Genomic DNA, 18,614 nt, shown 5'->3' on the forward strand with positions numbered 1-18,614 from the left:
ATAAATATTTAAACAATTGAAGCTACTTTTGAAGAAGCTCCAGCAACTTTTGACAGGTTTCACAGAAGTACTGCTACAAGGCCATTAAGAATATGCAGTGGTTTATTTGCATGATATTGTGATTTGTAGGCCAAATAGGTAAGATTACATACATAACATAAAGGGAAATTACTATTAATGCTGAGGCACCTGAAGATATTGATGTGGACTATTTGTTTCATGGGGAATACCATCGGTATTGCATTTAAAAGGATGTGAGCTACACATTAAAAAAATAACCGACTGGCTAATTTAAAATTTGTACCTGTTCAGTTCCCCAGTGATTGCTGCAAGCAAAGAGCTTTTCCCACAGCCGACTTTTCCAACAACCCCGACTAATGAACCCTGAAAAGGAGAAAAATTAACAGGAAAAAATAATCACTAAGTGAGTCGTAATATTGATAAGTACAGGGCATGAAAGAGAACCTCCCTTCATCGGAATCACTCGCCCAAAGTATGTTGAGGTCATTAATTACCAAAAGAGGTATCCACAAAAATTGTGCAACTGAGTTCCTGTTGCCATATATCCACATTAGACTTTTACAGTCACATTTGATGCTAACATGCTATTTTGCTGGATTACACAAATAAAACTGTAGAACGTAGCAACCAAACAAAGTCACTTTTACACATTTTGAAGTCACAAAAAAAATACAATTCCTCTATCAACCCTTCACAAGTATTTTGTGATAGCATCCATTACTATTTTCTTAACAAAATATAGAACATCATACACTAGATTCCATCATAACTGGTCACAGAAAACAAAAAGGTAGCATCAGAAAATGAGCTGTAAAGCTCCCCCTTGCTCCCCCAGTTACAACTTTTGTCATAGAAATAACCTGTGAAAATGTTCTGCTCCACCTGATGACTGAGGCCAATGAGTGCTTCTCAAACTCATGAGGTTTATTAAATGTTCAGGTTATCATCAATTGCTGCCTTGCCCTGGATTGTATTGCAGAATGTTACAAAATAGACAGGATCACTCACTGCCCAAAAGGCCAAAAAAAATCCCCTGAAGCTTTCTAAATACCAGACAATATCATACTGACAATGGCTGCCAAAAGTCCCGGAAAAATCCTCACAAAGCTATTTTATCAATATTTCGAAGACAACCGAGAAATAGGGTTTCTGCATTTAACACAGTACCCACATCCAATATACCTACTTTTAATGTAGGCACAACTCTCTTTGTGAAATTTAAACAGCTTAACCGAATCTCGGATCTTGCAATCCCTTGGACAGAATCATTCCTTTCGGAATGCTACGAATAAGGACAAATGGACACAAATGTCTACAAGAGGATAAATAGATGGATCACACAATGACAATTAAACGCTTCGGGCCCGAATCACAAAGGTAAGCTGAGAAGAAAGTCTAATTTTACAACTTTTCGTATTCACAAAGGGTATTTGCGAGTAGTAAAGTTAGACTTTTGTCTCAGTTTTGGTCTCAGTTAAACATAAGATCAAAACTTAAGTTTAACTGAGACAAAAGTCTAACTTTACTGCTCATAAATGCCCTTTTTCTAAACTCACTAACAGACGGATATTACAAGGTCACAGATTTGTAAGTAACAGCTTGTATTTCATACAGTGCTCCGTTTCATACTTCTGCAGTGTATAAGCACAGCAAATAACACACAATTCAATCCTACGCAGCTTATTGTACTTCAGGAGGATGGAAGGCTGAGCTAGATTTGCAGTAATGAAGACTTGTGACTTTCAGATTACCGCTTGTCAATAACAAGTGAAACTCACTAAGACACTATGCTGGTCACGATGCACAGATGCTAAGCAGTCACAAGTCAAGGTCAAACAAAGTTTGAAGTATCTCAGCATACCTGAAACTAACCTGAACATGAAGGAAAGAAAATGTTGCAGCTGTTAATAATTAATATTAATATTATTATTATTAATCACCTGTAAAGCGTAACTATCACCCAGAGAGCATATTGGCACTGATTACTTATCAGTATAGAAAACTACTGTTAAATGTTTACTTCTAGGCCTATTAAACCACAGCTGTCCTTTGCTGGGGCAAAAGCCATGTCTTTAGCCATGCCTTGTTTTCTGAAACTTAACAGGTTTGCATTGTTTCTTAGAGTGACAGATCGTTCAATAGTCAAGCAACTCTGACCTGGAACGCTTTTCCTCCCAGTTGTGTCTTTTTAAAAGAAGATACAGATACCTGGGCAGGCCCAGGATGATCTCAGCCTTCGTGCTGGCCTGTAGCGTTTAACCTTTTGTTGTACAGTCTTAGGTATCCTGCCATTTAATGCCTTGTGCAGTATGTAGAGGTCCTTGAAAGTGCACCGTTCCTTTACCGGGAGCCAGTGGAGTTCCTGCAGTGTTTCAGTTGCAGAATATCTTTTCCCTTTGTTTAGCGCAAGCTTGCCAGCCATCACCTGGATCATTTGAAGCCGCATGAGCAGACAGTCTGGACAGCCTATAAGTAAGGAGTTGAAGTAGTTCAGTCTTCTCAGTACAGTGGCCTGCACCACAAGTCTCCTAAAGGGCTGTGGAAGCATAGGAACAATTTTATTCTAATTTCTTAGGAGTCCATAGCATTATGCTACCGTTTGATTGACGTGAATCTCCATTGAGAGATTATCATTAAAATTGAACTCCAAGATTTCGTACATTCGAGAGCTACTTTATTGGCCACTGGCAAATGTAGGTTGGGAGTTGTTGTTGTAAATTCCCTGGTGAGCAGCATAGAAATTCTGTCTTGTATCCACTGAATTTTTAACATCTTCTGGTCAAGTAACTGGGCCATCTCTTTCAGACATGTGTGAAAGTTGTTTATTTGATTTATGTCCGTCCGACTTGTCTAATGATATTATTAGTTGAGTTTTGTCTGCATAATTAACAAACAATATCACAACTGACTTAATCACTGTCAGCAATGGTCTTAAGAAGACATTGAAGAAGATGGGTCTCCCTGCCTGATTTCTGTATATTCGGATACATAAGGTGGGAGAGTTACTGCTTGGCATCTTTCTGATAAGTAGGATTCAAACCATTTAAGCAACATAACTCTTATCCCAATCTATTTTAGAAGTGCTAGCAGAATTTGGTGTTTGACGGTGTCAAATGTGGTCGATAAGTCCAAGAGGACAAAACCACTATTTGACCACTGTCAACTTGCATCCTCAATTCATATGAGGCTAAAGCCAGCACTGACTTTGTTCCATGGGCTGGCCTAAAACCCATCTGTTCTAGTTCGAAAATAGTTGAGAAGGCTATTAGGATTGGTTTAAAGACCAAAGTAATTTACAGTGGGGTCAAACCAGCGTTTCCTTTCCCTTGGTCCTAGAGTCAAAAGCGATAACAACACCAAAAATGTAAGCAACATTAAGAGAACATCTCATTTCCTCCTCAAATGGATTATGTCATAAAACAAACAAGGCCCCTTCACAAGCATGTCAAAAACAGCGCAGTCATTCTCCCAATCCCCAAAAAAGGTCCTAACAGGGATCCTAAATTGGAATATTCTAGGTGCCTTTATTCAAAAGTGCATCAAAGGACACTTAACACTCTGCAGCTTCTACAGAGTCTTCCAGACAGAATCATCACTGATATAAGACAAAAGTAGAGAGCATCACCCCTTTCCTTAAAGAGATTCATTATTTACCCATCTCCACTAGAATTGACTTCAACATCCTTTATTTAATGCACAAAGATTTCTGTAAATGAGATGAATCCTACTTCCAGGTCAGAGTTGACCATAAGATTCAGAAACCTGCAGCCAACCCTTCAACCACTAAATGTCGACGAGTAGTATAATAAATATGATGGAGATCCATTCTCTCGTGCAGTATTGTAAATATGGGAAAGATTCATCTTGAGCTGCTGTCCGGTAAACTGCAATGTGATAACAATTCATCAAGACCTTAAGACTGGTCAATATCTCTGAGCTCCAGCCAGTTTTGAAAGGATGGTAATTACAAAGTTCCAATGAACTGTGGTGTTGAGGTTTCAGTTCAACAGTAACCCTGTTGAGAGTCCAAAACCACAATCCAGCCTAAATAATGTTTTTTTTTAAATGTATCTTTATTGACATTTATAACACATTACAAACATCGGCATTTATTGTTTCATAGTCATGCTTTAATGAGTAGTGAATCAACATATGCATTAGGTTCATGGCCCAGTTACAGTGCAGGTATAGTTAACATTTCAACTAACATCAACAATAACTTCACCTTTATGCATGTTGCCTCATCTGTGTCCAACCCTACAGGTGCCTACTATGGTCCATGCCTCCAATCTTATGAGCAACCTAGTGTCTACCGATTCCCCCTTCCTCGCAACTAAACTTCCCCCCCGCCTCCACCCCATGTCTAGTGTACGTTTAACCTCCTAGTACATATCCATTCACTTCCCAATATGTCCGCGCTGGTCAGCCCCTTCAGCCTCCTTATTACCGCCTGGTCGACTCCCAGGCTGTACGCTTCCTTCGACCTCCTCTCCATCTTCGTATTCCTCCCCCCGTTTGTCAGCTCTGCTACCATTGCCCTCCAGACCTGTAAGTCATCTTCCAACTTTTCGTCTCGGCTGGTCGGCCATGTGAACTAACGTAGTTTATGCAGCATCTTGGGGGTCAGATACGTCTGATGTACATAGTTGAATTGGATTAATATAAACCTTGTATTCACACTCCCTTGCTTAACCCCCATTGTGGATCTTGGCCTAGTCCCTTTCAGTGAGATGGTCTCCGGTCAGTGCCTCCCATTTCGCTTGGATTGGCAGTACCCGACCGCCCTGTCTCCCTGTATTGCCCGGTAGAGCTAGGAGATCAATCTGCAGCCTTTGACCATTAATAGAAAGGTCTGTAACATTCATGAGACAGGGGGCTCATCCGGAAGCATGAACCATAAGTCCCTCGCCACTTGCGCTATCTTCCCATATTGTAAGAACTGTCCTGGACCCAGCTCAAAAGTTTCCATTGCCTGCCCATGTGTGATGTACTGTGCATTATCGTAGAGGTTGCCCATGGTCAGACATCCCCCCTTCTGCCACCTCCGCACTGACATGGATGCGCAAATCTGTTGAAAAGGTCAGACAACCAATAAGGGCATGTCAGGGCGTATGGGGCTCTTTAGAGTAGCCTCCGGATCACCAATTACCACATCTCCACCACATGGCAAATAATATATGGGCAGGATGAGGGAACCAGCGCTCCCATCATTAGCAACTCAAGCAACTCCCTATCTCCAAAGGTCCCCGCCAGCAGGGGACCTTTGGAGATACAGTCAGACAATTACAGTCCCCATTCAGCCAGTGTACTGCATGTTTTAATTGGAAGGCCGTGTAATAATATTCCAAACAAGGGACCTCCAACCCTCCGTTTGGCCACGTTCTTTGCAGAGTAGCCAGACTGACCCGTCTTCGCTTGGGTCCCCACAGTAGGTCAGTTAGGGGCCTATCCAGTGCGATAAAAAAGTGTTGGGGGATCTTAAAGAAAGAGTGCTGCATCACGTACAATCATCTGGGCAGGACCACCATTTTAATCAGAGCTATCCTCCCCATAAGTAACAGAGGCAGCTCCCGCCAAAATCGCACCGAACCTCACTACCCCTCCATCACTATACCGATGTTATGCGCCAGATATTGGTCGACTGTCCCCTGCCAGTCTGACCCCCAAATATTGGCGTACGGTCCTCACCCACGGGAGCCCTACCTCTGGCAATCCCTCATCCAGCCTCAATAACGTTGTGTCTCCTACAACTGAAGTTGCAATATACATGGTAAACTTCACAAGTGTTCTTCACCCCCCTCAATCCAAGGATGGGAAATAACATTCTCATTATTTTACATCAATTGTATTTGTGGAACAATACGGTTGTTGCCACTGCTCTGCTTTTTCTAAAATTGATCTGTTATACCAACCAAAACCCTGTTTGTAAACCAAATACCAAGATTGTTTTTACATAATTGTTCCACAATTAGAGGATTTGGATTCCCTAAGCATGTATGTTAAATATGATGTAAAAATATATAAACATAAGTGTTTAATTTAACATTTCTGTTGATTTGTCGAATTTAAAATGAATGTAAATATGGCGACTTTACCTCAGGTTCTACTCATATCTTTACTCCAGTCACACCAAATTCCCGGAGGAAGAAACTACCCTACCTGTTTCACTGCCAGATGATGGATGACGATCTCCAATGTGTCCTTTTGCTCCTCCCTGGGATAAATCGGGCCAAAATCGCCTTCCTTCGGCAGAGACCAGGAGAACGTGGCATTGCATACTTCTACGGCCAAGTCTGGATCTGAGGCAGGAGCTGAGAAAGGATACCACAAAAGATCAATTAAAAAAGTAGTCTGTAAAAAGAGGGATTTTTAGTTATAGACACACTATGGTGTATGTATATTTTATTGAAGTCTGTCACCTAACGAAGGTGACAGTCATCACTATGCACATGATTGTTTTGTTCTGTATTCTTATGTCCAACCCTGGACACCGTAGTTACTGCATCCCCTGTCACCAACTGAGTTCTGGAATGTTGACAGTTCGTAGCTGGTGACAGAGGAAGCTGGTAAGATCTCCTCAGCTCCGCACCTTAGCGGAGTCGGTGTTGGTAACTCTCAATAAAAGTTCTTCATCACAACTTTGACAGCTCTGCAACCATGTTTCTTGTCATACCGGTCCTTGCAACTGGATTGCGCCTCTACCAGCCTACGCTTCACTTCGTCAGCCGACCAACGAACACTCTTTGCAGCCATTAACCAACCAACATTGTCCTTTGATAAGGGTGTCCTGCCTTTGAAGATTTCAAAGGGGCTGTGACCAGTACTGCTGCAAGGTGTGATGCGATAGGCCTAGATCGTCTAAAGGATTTCCTGTTTCGTGGAAATCGAAAATAACTGCCATTAGCATGAGCTGAAGCCATCTTGTTTGTGGCATCCATTTTGTTAGCTATGTAATTCTTCAGTCTTCACTGTTGCTTGCCTTCCTATTCTGCTTGTGTCATCAGCTTTAGTTAACTCCTTCTGTACTGAGCCAAAGACGTGCTGAGAAAAGGCCTGTAGCTGCTAGAATGCACCTGGCGAAAAATGTAACTGCCAATCACTCTTTGCTGCTGTAAGCAGTTCTGTTCCCCCTTCCACTTTGCTGGCTAAGTAATCTCCCATCTGCCCATGTTTGTTGGTAGTTATTCCTGTGTATGCTTGTACCATCTTTTTGTAACTACATGCTTACTCTGCAACACAGTATGTATAAAATCACCATGGTCTGTGTATTTAAAGTACTACCTCAGTCAGCACTGGAGAGTGTTGTATTGACGTAGTCCCACTCATGAGAGATTAATAAACTTGTTATTTGAATTCCAGCTTCAGTGCCAATCTCTATTTTGTTGGTCTATGGACCTGTTGACAGAGAAGAGTGAATCCTGCACCGATGTGCTTATTAAAAGGCACATTTCCACAGTTTCCACACCAACCTGTTATTGTTGGCTAATTGGATGATGCCCGTGATAAACCTGTTAAAATGTTCAACGGCACCTTTGCCAGCTGGATGGTGGACGGAAGTGGTCCTATTGCTTATCTTGTTCCTGTCTATACCTGAATAAGTGTGAGGTAAATTGGGGTCCATTATTACTAATTATGCACTTAGGTAGGCCTTCATGGAAACTGACGACCCTGTGGGCATCGGGCTTAGTGATGAACTTATCTCTGGTCACTTGGAAAAATGATCTACGAGTACTATTGTATACACTTGCTCGCACTGTTCAAGAATGGGCCCCATGATGTCCGCGCCAATTCTTACCCTAAGCATGGTGGGACATGTGATAGGATGTAGGGGAGGACTGAAGGTGACTTGGGTCACAAAGCGCACAGTCCCTGACTATTCTTTTGACAGCAAACTGATACCAGGCCACCAATACCAGTTTTTGACTCTACTCTTTATCTTGCCGATGCCCAAATGCCCTTCATGGCAAATTTCCAGCATTTTCTTTCTGGAATGTTGACAGTTCGCAGCTGGGGACAGAGTCATCACTATGCACATGATGCGCAGATCTACATCTTGATGGATGGAAAGGCAAATACTAACATCTAACTTAAATATAACCAAAAATTAGGTAAAAAAATGATTACAGCTAATTGCCTGAATTATGGAGGTCAATCCGTTGGTTCCATGTCACCCATTACAACGTTGTACCTCATCCTTTTCACCGTCTTCCTATTATAAGGTGAAGTCATGTAAAAGCTAACTGCGCTTGCCCTTTAAACTTACTGAAACACATTTTAATTACCAGATACAATGACATCAGCATGGGTATTTGACTGACCACACTGGTTCTTGAACTGAGAGGAGTAGACAAGAGTGCATTTTGTCTCTTTTTTATTTACCATATATATTTAAGATCTAGAATTTGTCCTATTGTAGGGTAGTATTGATTTTACAAGGGTGTGGGGGCACTATATCCCCACATTGCTAAACGTGGATGACACGGTCCTGCCCTCAAGATCTGCTTTAGGCCTCCAACTGCAACTGGATAGTTTTGTTAGGTTTATGGACACGCTGGAGTTATCGACAAGCTACTCAAAATCTTATGTTATGGTGACTGGGCCTTGATCAACTAGACTATGCAATTCAGCACGTAAGGCCGAATTCTTTTGAGAACCATATCTAGGCATTTCGTTTGATTTTTTGGGTATGTGGGTTACTTTGTTAGCTGCCAAGAAGAAGTCTTTATAAAAGTCCATTGAGTGAGTTTTTGGCTTTGTCACATAGCTAGGCGATAAGCATGTGAAAGCCTTGATAAAGATATAAAGATCTATCGGACTAAGCATGTGTCTGCCGTGATATTTTGGGGTGAAAGGACCTTCATTCTCTACAAGATGTGGAAAACCTTTTAACAACATATTTGTTGTGCTTGCCAAATACCATCCCTAGCTATATCACACATATCAGTAGTTATGCTTACTATAGTTCTCTGAAACCTTGGCCTTGCGACCCCTCATTAGATAGAGCTTGATTTGGGTTAATATTGAACCCAAGCTCAATCCAGCCATAATTGAGAATTGTTTGAACCTGGACAAGGTTATGAACAGTCCTTGGTTGAAATATGTAAAGAGCACTTTTGTGGCCTTAGGGAACCCAGATATGATTAGCAACCCAGAGCCACTAACAAAGAAAGATATAGAGTGGACAAGAAAGGCATGTTGGTACACCTTGTTAAAGACCGTACCATCATCTGAGCCTAACCTTAGACTTGTAAGAAATAGTGATCATCGCTATTTGTTGATAAGGTTCAAACTGAATCTGTTACATTGTCTGCTGGCAGTTCCTAAAGGGTGGAACTCAGTTAAGAATCTTGGTTTCTGTGACTGTGACCTTGTGTCTCCTCAGGATATCTATCACTTTTTTATGTTTGTAAGTTTTATAGACAGACCAGCTTAGTTTTAATTAAAATGCTCCAGAAAACCTTTAGTTTTCAGCATGTCTGTCTAGTTCGGCTGTTTTAAAAAAAATTAAAATAAGGAATTTGTATGTTATTCTATTGTACGTTTTTCTTAAAGAGGTGGTCAAGATAAGGCAAAGGATGGAGATGTAATGTACATACCTATTAAATTAAATCTTAGTAGGATGTATTAGGCAGGTTAGTTATTGTGTGATCGAAATAAAGTCCTGCTGGGCCCACTCATTTTATTTAAATGAAGTCCTATTTTTGTTTCTATTGGAATCATACCTGTTTTTATTTGTTACTTTTCTGGATTCCTGTTTGAATCCAAAACAAAGATTATGATGACGATGACTAACCACAATCAGGTGGGACATTTTATGGAAGGCAGTTCTCACTTACAGATGGGACTTAGTGGCATTTGGAGGCGCTATGACATTATAGAGAGTCCTTGATTAACAAAGACAAGTTCCGCATAACAGTCATATGGTGAATAATTCATGCTCAGGGTCATGCAGTAGTGGTGGGGGTACTCAACACATATGTTGTATTCTAATGTAAATACATATGTATTTGTTTAAATGGACCATCTACTCCTTAAATAAATCTGTGCTACTTCAATTTTCGATCCTTATGCCAGAAAATCCATTATAAATTTTAGAGCTCTTTACATCAGAATTTGGAGGTGAACAGCAGTAATCACTATTACGTCTGTAGTCACTCAGCTCTCAAGACCCATCATGGAGTGCATGTTGGAATTCCCCTAGAATCACAGGACCGATTCACAAAGGTATTCTAAGCCAAAAGTCGAACTTTATGACCTTTGGTAGTCACAGAGGTCATATACGCTTCGTATCTTTACGTCCGCCGTTGGCCGGAATCGGAGCCATAGCCAGAATCGGAGCGCAATCGTGGACTGCATGTACCATGATAAAAAAGGACCAAACATTTCTGGGATATGATGTAGTGTCTGGCCACACCCTTTTCCCTCCCCAAACTGATTTTCATGACCTCCTCTACCATTTACCACACGTTCCTAATGTTCCTTTTTGTAAAAAATTGTATTCTGGCCCATTGATTACACTTCATCCGGCCTGAGCCTGAGTGTACGGCCCAAGCTGGAGATTACGGCTTCAACCCGAGAGTACAGCCCGGTTGCGGAGATTCGAGCCCAACTGCAGACATAAAGATACAACCCGAAAATGACCCCTGTGAGTACCAAAAGTCGTAAAGTTAGACTATTGGGTTGGATTACCTTTGTAAATTGGCCCCACAGACTTCTAGTATATCTTTTAGAATTTCCAAAGGAGATGTACTAAAAAATCAACACAAACTACCCTTGTGGTTCCATGAGGCATGATTATTCAAAGAACAATGACAACATGCTACATGCTTATACAAAGCACCTTGCATCATTTCTGTCTGTAAAGATCTGCTGACCAATCAATGCTCTGCATGCTCCGCTTTAAAAAAAAAAAAATATATATATATATATATACATACATACATATATATATATATACATACATACATACATACATATATATATATATATATATATATATATATATATATATATATATATATATATTTATATATAAATCATGGTCTCCTCCTCTGGATCTCGTCTTGTCTGAATCTGATGACATGCCAGAGGCACCCTTGATGCCTGCCGCATCCAATCACTGGCCTTTTGCCATGACCTGGGAGTGTAATATCTAGCAACAGTATTGCTATGCAATCGACGTGCATCACAAATGTCATTTGAGCATCAGTGGATTCGGAAAACATGAGGCAATAGAGTCATGCTAGCTTCTAAGGAAACTCGTCCCTGTTACCTGAAATGTTTGTCAACTCCAGCCTCTACATCACATGTATCTTTAATTTGTATGTGCTACATTCCCTACGACCCCTGTAGGCTCAACACTTCCATGACCCTACAGGGGTCGTAGGGAATGGTAACTAGATTATTTCCAGCATGAACCTTTAGTTGACATGTTACTTGCTGAAACCCTAATGTGTGTCACACATGCCAAAAGCACAAACAGTGTGACCTTCAGAGATCCAACCTGCAATGGCAGGTGATGCTCCAAAGTATAAAAAGAGATCATGTCTGTAAGCATGGCAGAGGCACAGAATCCAATATAATACTGACTCACATGAGTTTAAGCACCGTTTAAATTCTATTTCAACCATCAGCAAGCCAGTCTTGCCTGGTATGTTCCTGTCAGAGATCTCCAACCACGAAATTATTCCCTCCTACATTCCCTGTGCTTTAGAGGTTCTTCAAAAATGAAAAAGATATCTCAGACCAAGTTTAAAGCAATGCTTTCTATGGGTCCTTTTGAACTCAGATTTATTGCTAACTTTAGAATATTCACAAAACAAATGTTCTTTTCCAGGTCTAAATACCAAGTAAAAAACAACTGCACTTCACCACATCCAAGGAAACATACAGAATCCACAACATCTTCAACAAATCACTGATGAACTACAACGTTCGAAGTTGTTGAGCTCACCTGCACAAATACTTAGTGCTCTAACAATCTGGAAAGTCGCTTGTTAACACTGAAGGAATGGAAGGTGTTTTGGGGAACAAAGTGCTTTACTTGCCTATCAATTGTATATGGTGCTATAGAAATGCTGATAACACAACATAGTGTGCTGTATGTGTCACTCATCATCATCACATGTTTCCATCAGTCTGCGCCTCCAAGGGACTGCCATTATTGAAAGACTAGTACTGCCGCACAAGATGCCCATGGATTTAATCAAGACTTTGGAGACCAAACTCCCCCACCCCCAGCATTCTTGAGCATCTGTACGTTGTATAGTACTACACTGAGGTCAATAATATGGATCTGTAACTATTTCACTTCCAAAATATTGCCTACTATTACATCATCATGGTAAGTATATTAGTATTATTGTTAGCTTCACATTGTCTGTATTATGCTGTCAACTACTGTATTCACCAATTATACTTAACTTGCTATGTAGTGGTTAGGCTGATGTAAATAATGTGATATAAGTTTCATGTACTACCAACTACCAATACCTACTACCAGCTACCTACTGAACAAACTTCAGGTAGTGCAGAAAGCCGCAGCCAGAACTCTTCTTCATACCCCCATTAAGACCAGCGTTAGAAATCACCTGCGTAGTCTGCACTGGCTTCCAGTGATTAAGAGGTTGAAGTTTAATTCCTTGGTCCTGGTACATGCAGCCCTCTATGGATGTGGCCCCTCATACCTGAGAAAGCGCTGCAGGTTCTATGGCCCTACTAGGCAGCTTAGCTAAGCTGCAATGCTTTTGGCCCACGTCCCAAGGTTTCGCCTGAAGATGGTAGACAGCAGATTCCTTGCTTACAAGGCGGCTGTGGCCTGGAACCAACTTCCTCCTTACCTCCGCAGCATCCAGGATTCTAAGCTCTTTAGGAAAAATCTTAATACGTTACTTTTCATCTAGGACGCTATTGAATTATTTTTCTTCTGACTGCTTCTCCTTCCAGAAGGCTTGCGCCGGGATACTCTTTGAATAGCTGTGCACGCTACAAATTCCCAATAATAAATAAATACATAAAAATAAAAATGTAATATAAAGCTGATGATATAGTGGATGTAAACTATCCATATATAATCCTGAAATAAGGCTCAATATACTATTTTATAATGCTCTTCTACCCTTTCTAGACACTGTGAATAACAGTTATTGCTAATATCCAAGCTAGTGGTAATTAATTAACCAACCTTGGAAGGACAGACAGCAGAGATGGCCTACCAAGATTTCAAATCGCGGCCTGCAGATCACAGGAAATGTCAGAATTAGGTGTTAAAATCAGAAATCCATCTTTCAGGCATTCAGTGGGCCACTTTGTACAAACCTTTGCTTCCTTTACGTAGATTTACAGTTTCTTTATCAATTGTAGAAAACCAAATGCATTTTAAACCTGAAGTTCTGCTAGCCCTAAGATTACTTAGCTACATTCCTCCATATCTGGTGCCTTCTGAACCTCCTTGACTTCCCACTATTGTTCTGTTCTTTTGCTGTCCCTATTCCTTTGCTGGCCTCATACCAGTGATGTAATAGGAGCCCAGGTCTTGATCTGGAACTTGGAGGAACCGCTCGATCCGATCCAGAGACACTTTGGCTTGCAAAACTGTAGTCAACATCCAGGGGAAAACGTTGAGCGGCAAAATCAGCAGGTCGATGAGCGACAAGGTTGTAAAGACCTATGGTAAAAGTATGATATTGTATTACATGTTTTTGCCAAGGAGACTTATAGCCAGATGTTAATAAGTCACAGTGTCAAGGACAAATAACTGTTGGTTTATGAAAAGCTAAAAACTCATGGCTACAATTATTTTTTTCTGTTTGTGACCAAAAGGTTGGAGTACCTTGCCAGCAAAAGTTCATATCAGGCCCTTGATTTCAAAAATATTAGGTGAATTTCTAACACTCAGTTCTAGATTAGCTGGTGCCTACCTTAAACAATGACCATATTTTAGAATATTATTTTTTATCAAAGGGAATACAACATTCAATAATTCAATGTTAGAATACATGCCATAATAATATGTGTCTCTGAGGGCATTTACATTTAGAGCTATAATGATACATACACAATATAATTAGAGCCCTGCTGTCCTCCCCATTGAGGTTTTGTCAGGATCAGTTACCCTGTAGTTCTGACAAAATGAGAAGGAAAATCATTTGCATGAACTTACTCAACTCCCAAACACCCCCCCCCCCCCCACCCCCAGCACGCAGCACCTCACATGGAGCATTTAGGGTATCCATTCCTCAACTACAAACATTTATGTTTAGTCCCATTGTCCTCTAACTAACTGCGCCAAAAATATATAAAGTTTGGATCCTGGGACAAATGCTAATTTCACTTTACATGTGTGTCAGGTATTCCATCGTTGGGGACCAAATTTGAATAAATGTAGTATTAGATCACTAAATATGTGTCAGTTTTCTACTGCTAGTGTGCAAAAGGCTACTCATCCAATATACATCTAACGTTGCCTTGTTTTTCTCTTACTGTACCCGTGATGAGTTGTTCCGCTTCCCCTAGCAGATGGTTCTAATGGTGATATTTGTTCCCGCCCCATTGCCCTACTCTACTCCTATCCTCTAGGTGTAATTAAATTACAGTCTGATTTCTAAATGTTGTTACACTCTAATCACATCAATGCGACTAAGGATTTCCTTCTAGGTTTTGATTATCTCCTGCTTCCACCAGATGTAGATTAAGGTGCTCCTGGCTTTTCCAAATCTAGAGCAAATATCAGACCTTGCTGCATACATTCGTTTCAATCTACTTGTGTTCATGTACCATCTTATTGGTAACTTATATTCAGCTTCACAGTGCTGAATGCTCCTAAAGCTTTATGTATATTATACTTTACTCTTTCCCACCCTGTGATGTAAAGTCACTTCCCATTTTTAGTTCTCATTGACAGTGGTAGCCCCATCTTTTTGCTGGAATGCTAACACTTAGAAGACTATATAGATTGAAGATTAGCCCTTTTGTCGAATCATACATGGTTAGGGACTTTTCAAAGGTGGTCAGAGGTCGATTGGATATCTCTTTGGTATCACATTCTATCTGTTTCAGTCAGCTGGAAAAAGTTATTGCATTCTATGTTATGTTAAATGTATTTGTTTAGTACACAAATACCTGAGGAAGTCTTGGAGCTGGCTTCAGACTGCAGAAATATGTACCGAATAACCAGGTCTTGAGGGATTTCCTGAAAGTCAGAAGATTGTTTGAGGATTTCATTGCGAGTGGAAGATTGTTCCAGGTGGTGGAAGCACCAAGCAAAACGCTACAGCCACGCCAAGCCGTGCATTTCAATTTAGGCCAATCTTAAGGCCCTGATTGGACTGTAGCAGGTGAAGTTGTTTTTTAGAAATGTGGGACCTTGGTCATGTAGAGCTTTAAAGACGAAACAGAGAGCCTTAAATGCAACTCTGTGCCTGATAAGCAGCCAGTGAAGCCTTTTCAGGTGTTTAGGCACAGATTGATACTTTGGAATATTGAGAAAAAGATGCGCAGCTGCATTCTGTAGAGTAATGAGACCTGACTTGTGTACGTTAATGTAAAGAGCATTACAATAATCAAGTCTGGATATTGCAAGAGATGGAACAATTGATTTCTGAAGTTGCGGTGGGATAAAAGGACCAATTTGATAAGTTTAATATTATAAAAACATTTAGAGGAGACTGCGTTGACTTGGTCTGTGCAAGAAGGTTCGTCATTCATCATGACCGCACAAACTGCATCAGATTGCGGGTTGTGTTAACTGACAAGGGAAGAGTCCCCAATGTGGGCGGCCACCAGGTGGGAGTCCAAACAAAAGAGCTGGGCACTAAAAAGCAGGACCTCTGTCTTGCTAGAATTTCTTGGACATCCAGGTGCTGACTGCCCGCAAGCAATTGCAGAAGCGGGCGCTTAAATCAAGCCCCTCACTACTGAGAGAGACCACAATTTGGGATTAAGTCAGCGTAGAATGTAAGGGCGAAACCGAAAGACTTGATAGGCTCGGCTATCAGTGATATAAATAGTAGCGGCTGCTACTGAATGGGGGGTGGTGAGGCGGGGGAAGGAGTAGTTTCTGTCCTGTAACTCCAGTTCTGTAGTTGGGGTATCTCTGTTATAGTCATAATCTAGTGAATAGTCCCGCCCATGTGCGTGGACCCCGGCAATCAAAAATAATCTCTTAAATTGTCAAAAAAATTGCAGAACTGCAAAGACACTTAAGAGAGAATTTAAAGACAAATAATGCAGCCTATATCCACAGGCTACACTGTCCAGTACTTCAACAAGAAATTCCACCAAAAACACCACACATACAACACAGCCTGCCAGGTTTCTTCACAGAGAAACTTGCCTCTACCAGTAAAAGCCTCTGGAATGATAGAGAAGAAGGCATGGACAGACAAGCCCCATAGGCTGCCATTATGTGGCTTAAATAGGATACTGTGCCTTTAAGATAACTTTCCAGAACTTCTCCCAGTATCCCAGAATGCACAGCAGGTCCCTTTTACTTTCAGTTCTTTTTGAAGGCGTAACACACCAGACCTGTAGCATTCCTTACATGAATAACTTTCTCCACCGGGGAGGCGGGAGGGCGCTTATGAGTATAACAGAGATACCCCTACTACAGAACTGGAGTTACCGGACAGAAACTACTCCTTCTGTAGTAGGGGATCTCTGTGTATAGTCATAATCTAGTGAATAGAATGGCAAGCCCATCCCCACACCAAAGCGGTGGTGGAGAGAAGAAAATTAACACCACTACTGTGCGAACAGATTTCGCAGCGAAGCCTGTCCAACCTGAGCGTCTGTCCTGGCATCAGTGTGCAGACAGTAGTGCTTAGCAAAGGTATGAACCGACTTCCAAGTGGCTGCCTTGCAGATTTCTGCAATCGGAACGTTACGGAGCAAAGCTGTCGTGGCAGCTTTGCCCCTGGTGGAATGAGCCTTAGGCTTACCTCCTAAGGTCTTATTAGCTTTTTGGTAACACAACTGTATGCAGGACACAATCCACCTAGAAATGGACTGCTTAGAGGTAGCAAGACCCGTCCTGACCGATCCATAATTGATGAACAATTGGTCTGACCTGCAAATATCTTTGGTTTTATCCAGATAAAATTTCAACACCCTCCTAACATCCAGGGAATGTAGAGACCTTTCCGCTGGAGATGAAGGATTCTGAAAAAACATAGGCAAAGTTATGGTCTGGTTAACATGAAAATCAGAAATAATCTTGGGAAGAAATTTAGGGTGAGTACGCATAACAACCTTAGCAGCATGAAATACAGTATAAGGTTCTTGGCAACACAACGCCTGAATTTCACTCACCCTGCGGACAGATGTAATGGCCACGAGGAACGCCACCTTCCAGGACAGGTGCTGCAACAAAGCTTTATGAATAGGTTCAAAAAGGCTCCTTCATCAACCTGGACAGCACAATATTCAATTCCCATGAAGGCGAAGGGAGCCTGACAGGAGGGAATACTTTCTTCAAGCCTTCCAGAAAATCTTTGATCACAGGGATCTGGAAGAAGGAAGGCTGTGAAGGGTATTTCCTGTAGGCAGTCAATGCAGCGAGATGAACCTTAATGGAGTGAACATTAAGTCCAGACTGCGCCAAATGTAGAAAGTAAGGAAGGATGACATCTTCCTTGCACGTCGTCGGGTCATAGTTCTTGGACTCGCACCAGATACAAAACCTCTTCCACTTGTAAGCATAGGAAGTCCGAGTGGAAGGCCTCTTAGACTCCTTCAGTATGTCCATGCAATCTTCAGGTAGATTCAAATGGCCATATTGCACTATATATATAAATTTCTTTATTCGGCTTGTTTCACAGTGGAAAAAACCATAAAAGAGCAAAGAATCATACAGTGCAAAAATACATGTGTTACATAAAATTTCATATAAAATTCATTCCACAATATAAAAATTAAACTGGGGATGCGAGGGGCCGCTCAAAGTTAAAATTTACGAAGATTTTAAAGATTCTTTCTATGTCTCAGAATGCATTTTAGAAAACTACTAACAAAATAGCAGACATTTTCCGTTTCCAACATTTGCAGTCTTAAGAGGGCAGGTCTGCACTGTCTCAGCCCCCACGTTCTTAACATCGGTAAAAGCCAGGTCTTTCTGTGGGCTTGATGGTATTTACAGAGTAGGATCACATGCAAGTTTGACTGCGTTGACAAACCGTCACATGGGCAGGGGGAAAGAATGTCACTCCAGCAATTTTGTGTTGGGAAGGTAACCATTCTGAAGAAGGTATTGAGCCTGAATCTTGTGATTAACATTCTCTCATAGGTTGTTATTTGAAGTGCCAAGTACGGGTGGATGTCAGGGGCTGTTTGGGTCATATTTGCATGGATGACTGCCGTTTTTGAGGAAATGGATGCAAGTCTTAAAGTTTCCAGGTGTCTTAGTGCTTTCTGTTTAAGTTCTTTTTTCGAGATGTCTGTTACTGACACCGGGTCCAAATAGTAGTTCTCAACCCCTAAGTCGGTAAAAAAGTTTCTCACATAAGAGAGCCATTTTATTTTTGTGGAGTGATCCAAGTTCATTGTGTCTAAAATAATGGCTTGTGTCAGGGCGTTTTTGTCTGACTTCCAAATGCGTT

At 41.2% G+C, this 18,614-nt stretch overlaps 1 protein-coding gene across 1 annotated transcript in view; it reads right to left on the reverse strand.

Moving 5' to 3' along the window:
- The window catches only part of LOC147706821 (ATP-binding cassette sub-family C member 10-like), a 1,330,844-nt gene that overhangs the window by 1,174,648 nt on the left and 137,582 nt on the right, over positions 1 to 18,614 (reverse strand). The window contains 3 exon segments of the mRNA XM_086925587.1: positions 305 to 384; positions 6,181 to 6,332; positions 13,531 to 13,687. Of these exon segments, the coding sequence (XP_086781713.1) occupies positions 305 to 384; positions 6,181 to 6,332; positions 13,531 to 13,687 (389 nt within the window).

The sequence above is a fragment of the Lissotriton vulgaris genome, chromosome 6, assembly GCF_964263255.1.
Source record: "Lissotriton vulgaris chromosome 6, aLisVul1.2, whole genome shotgun sequence".
Lineage (NCBI taxonomy): Eukaryota > Metazoa > Chordata > Amphibia > Caudata > Salamandridae > Lissotriton > Lissotriton vulgaris.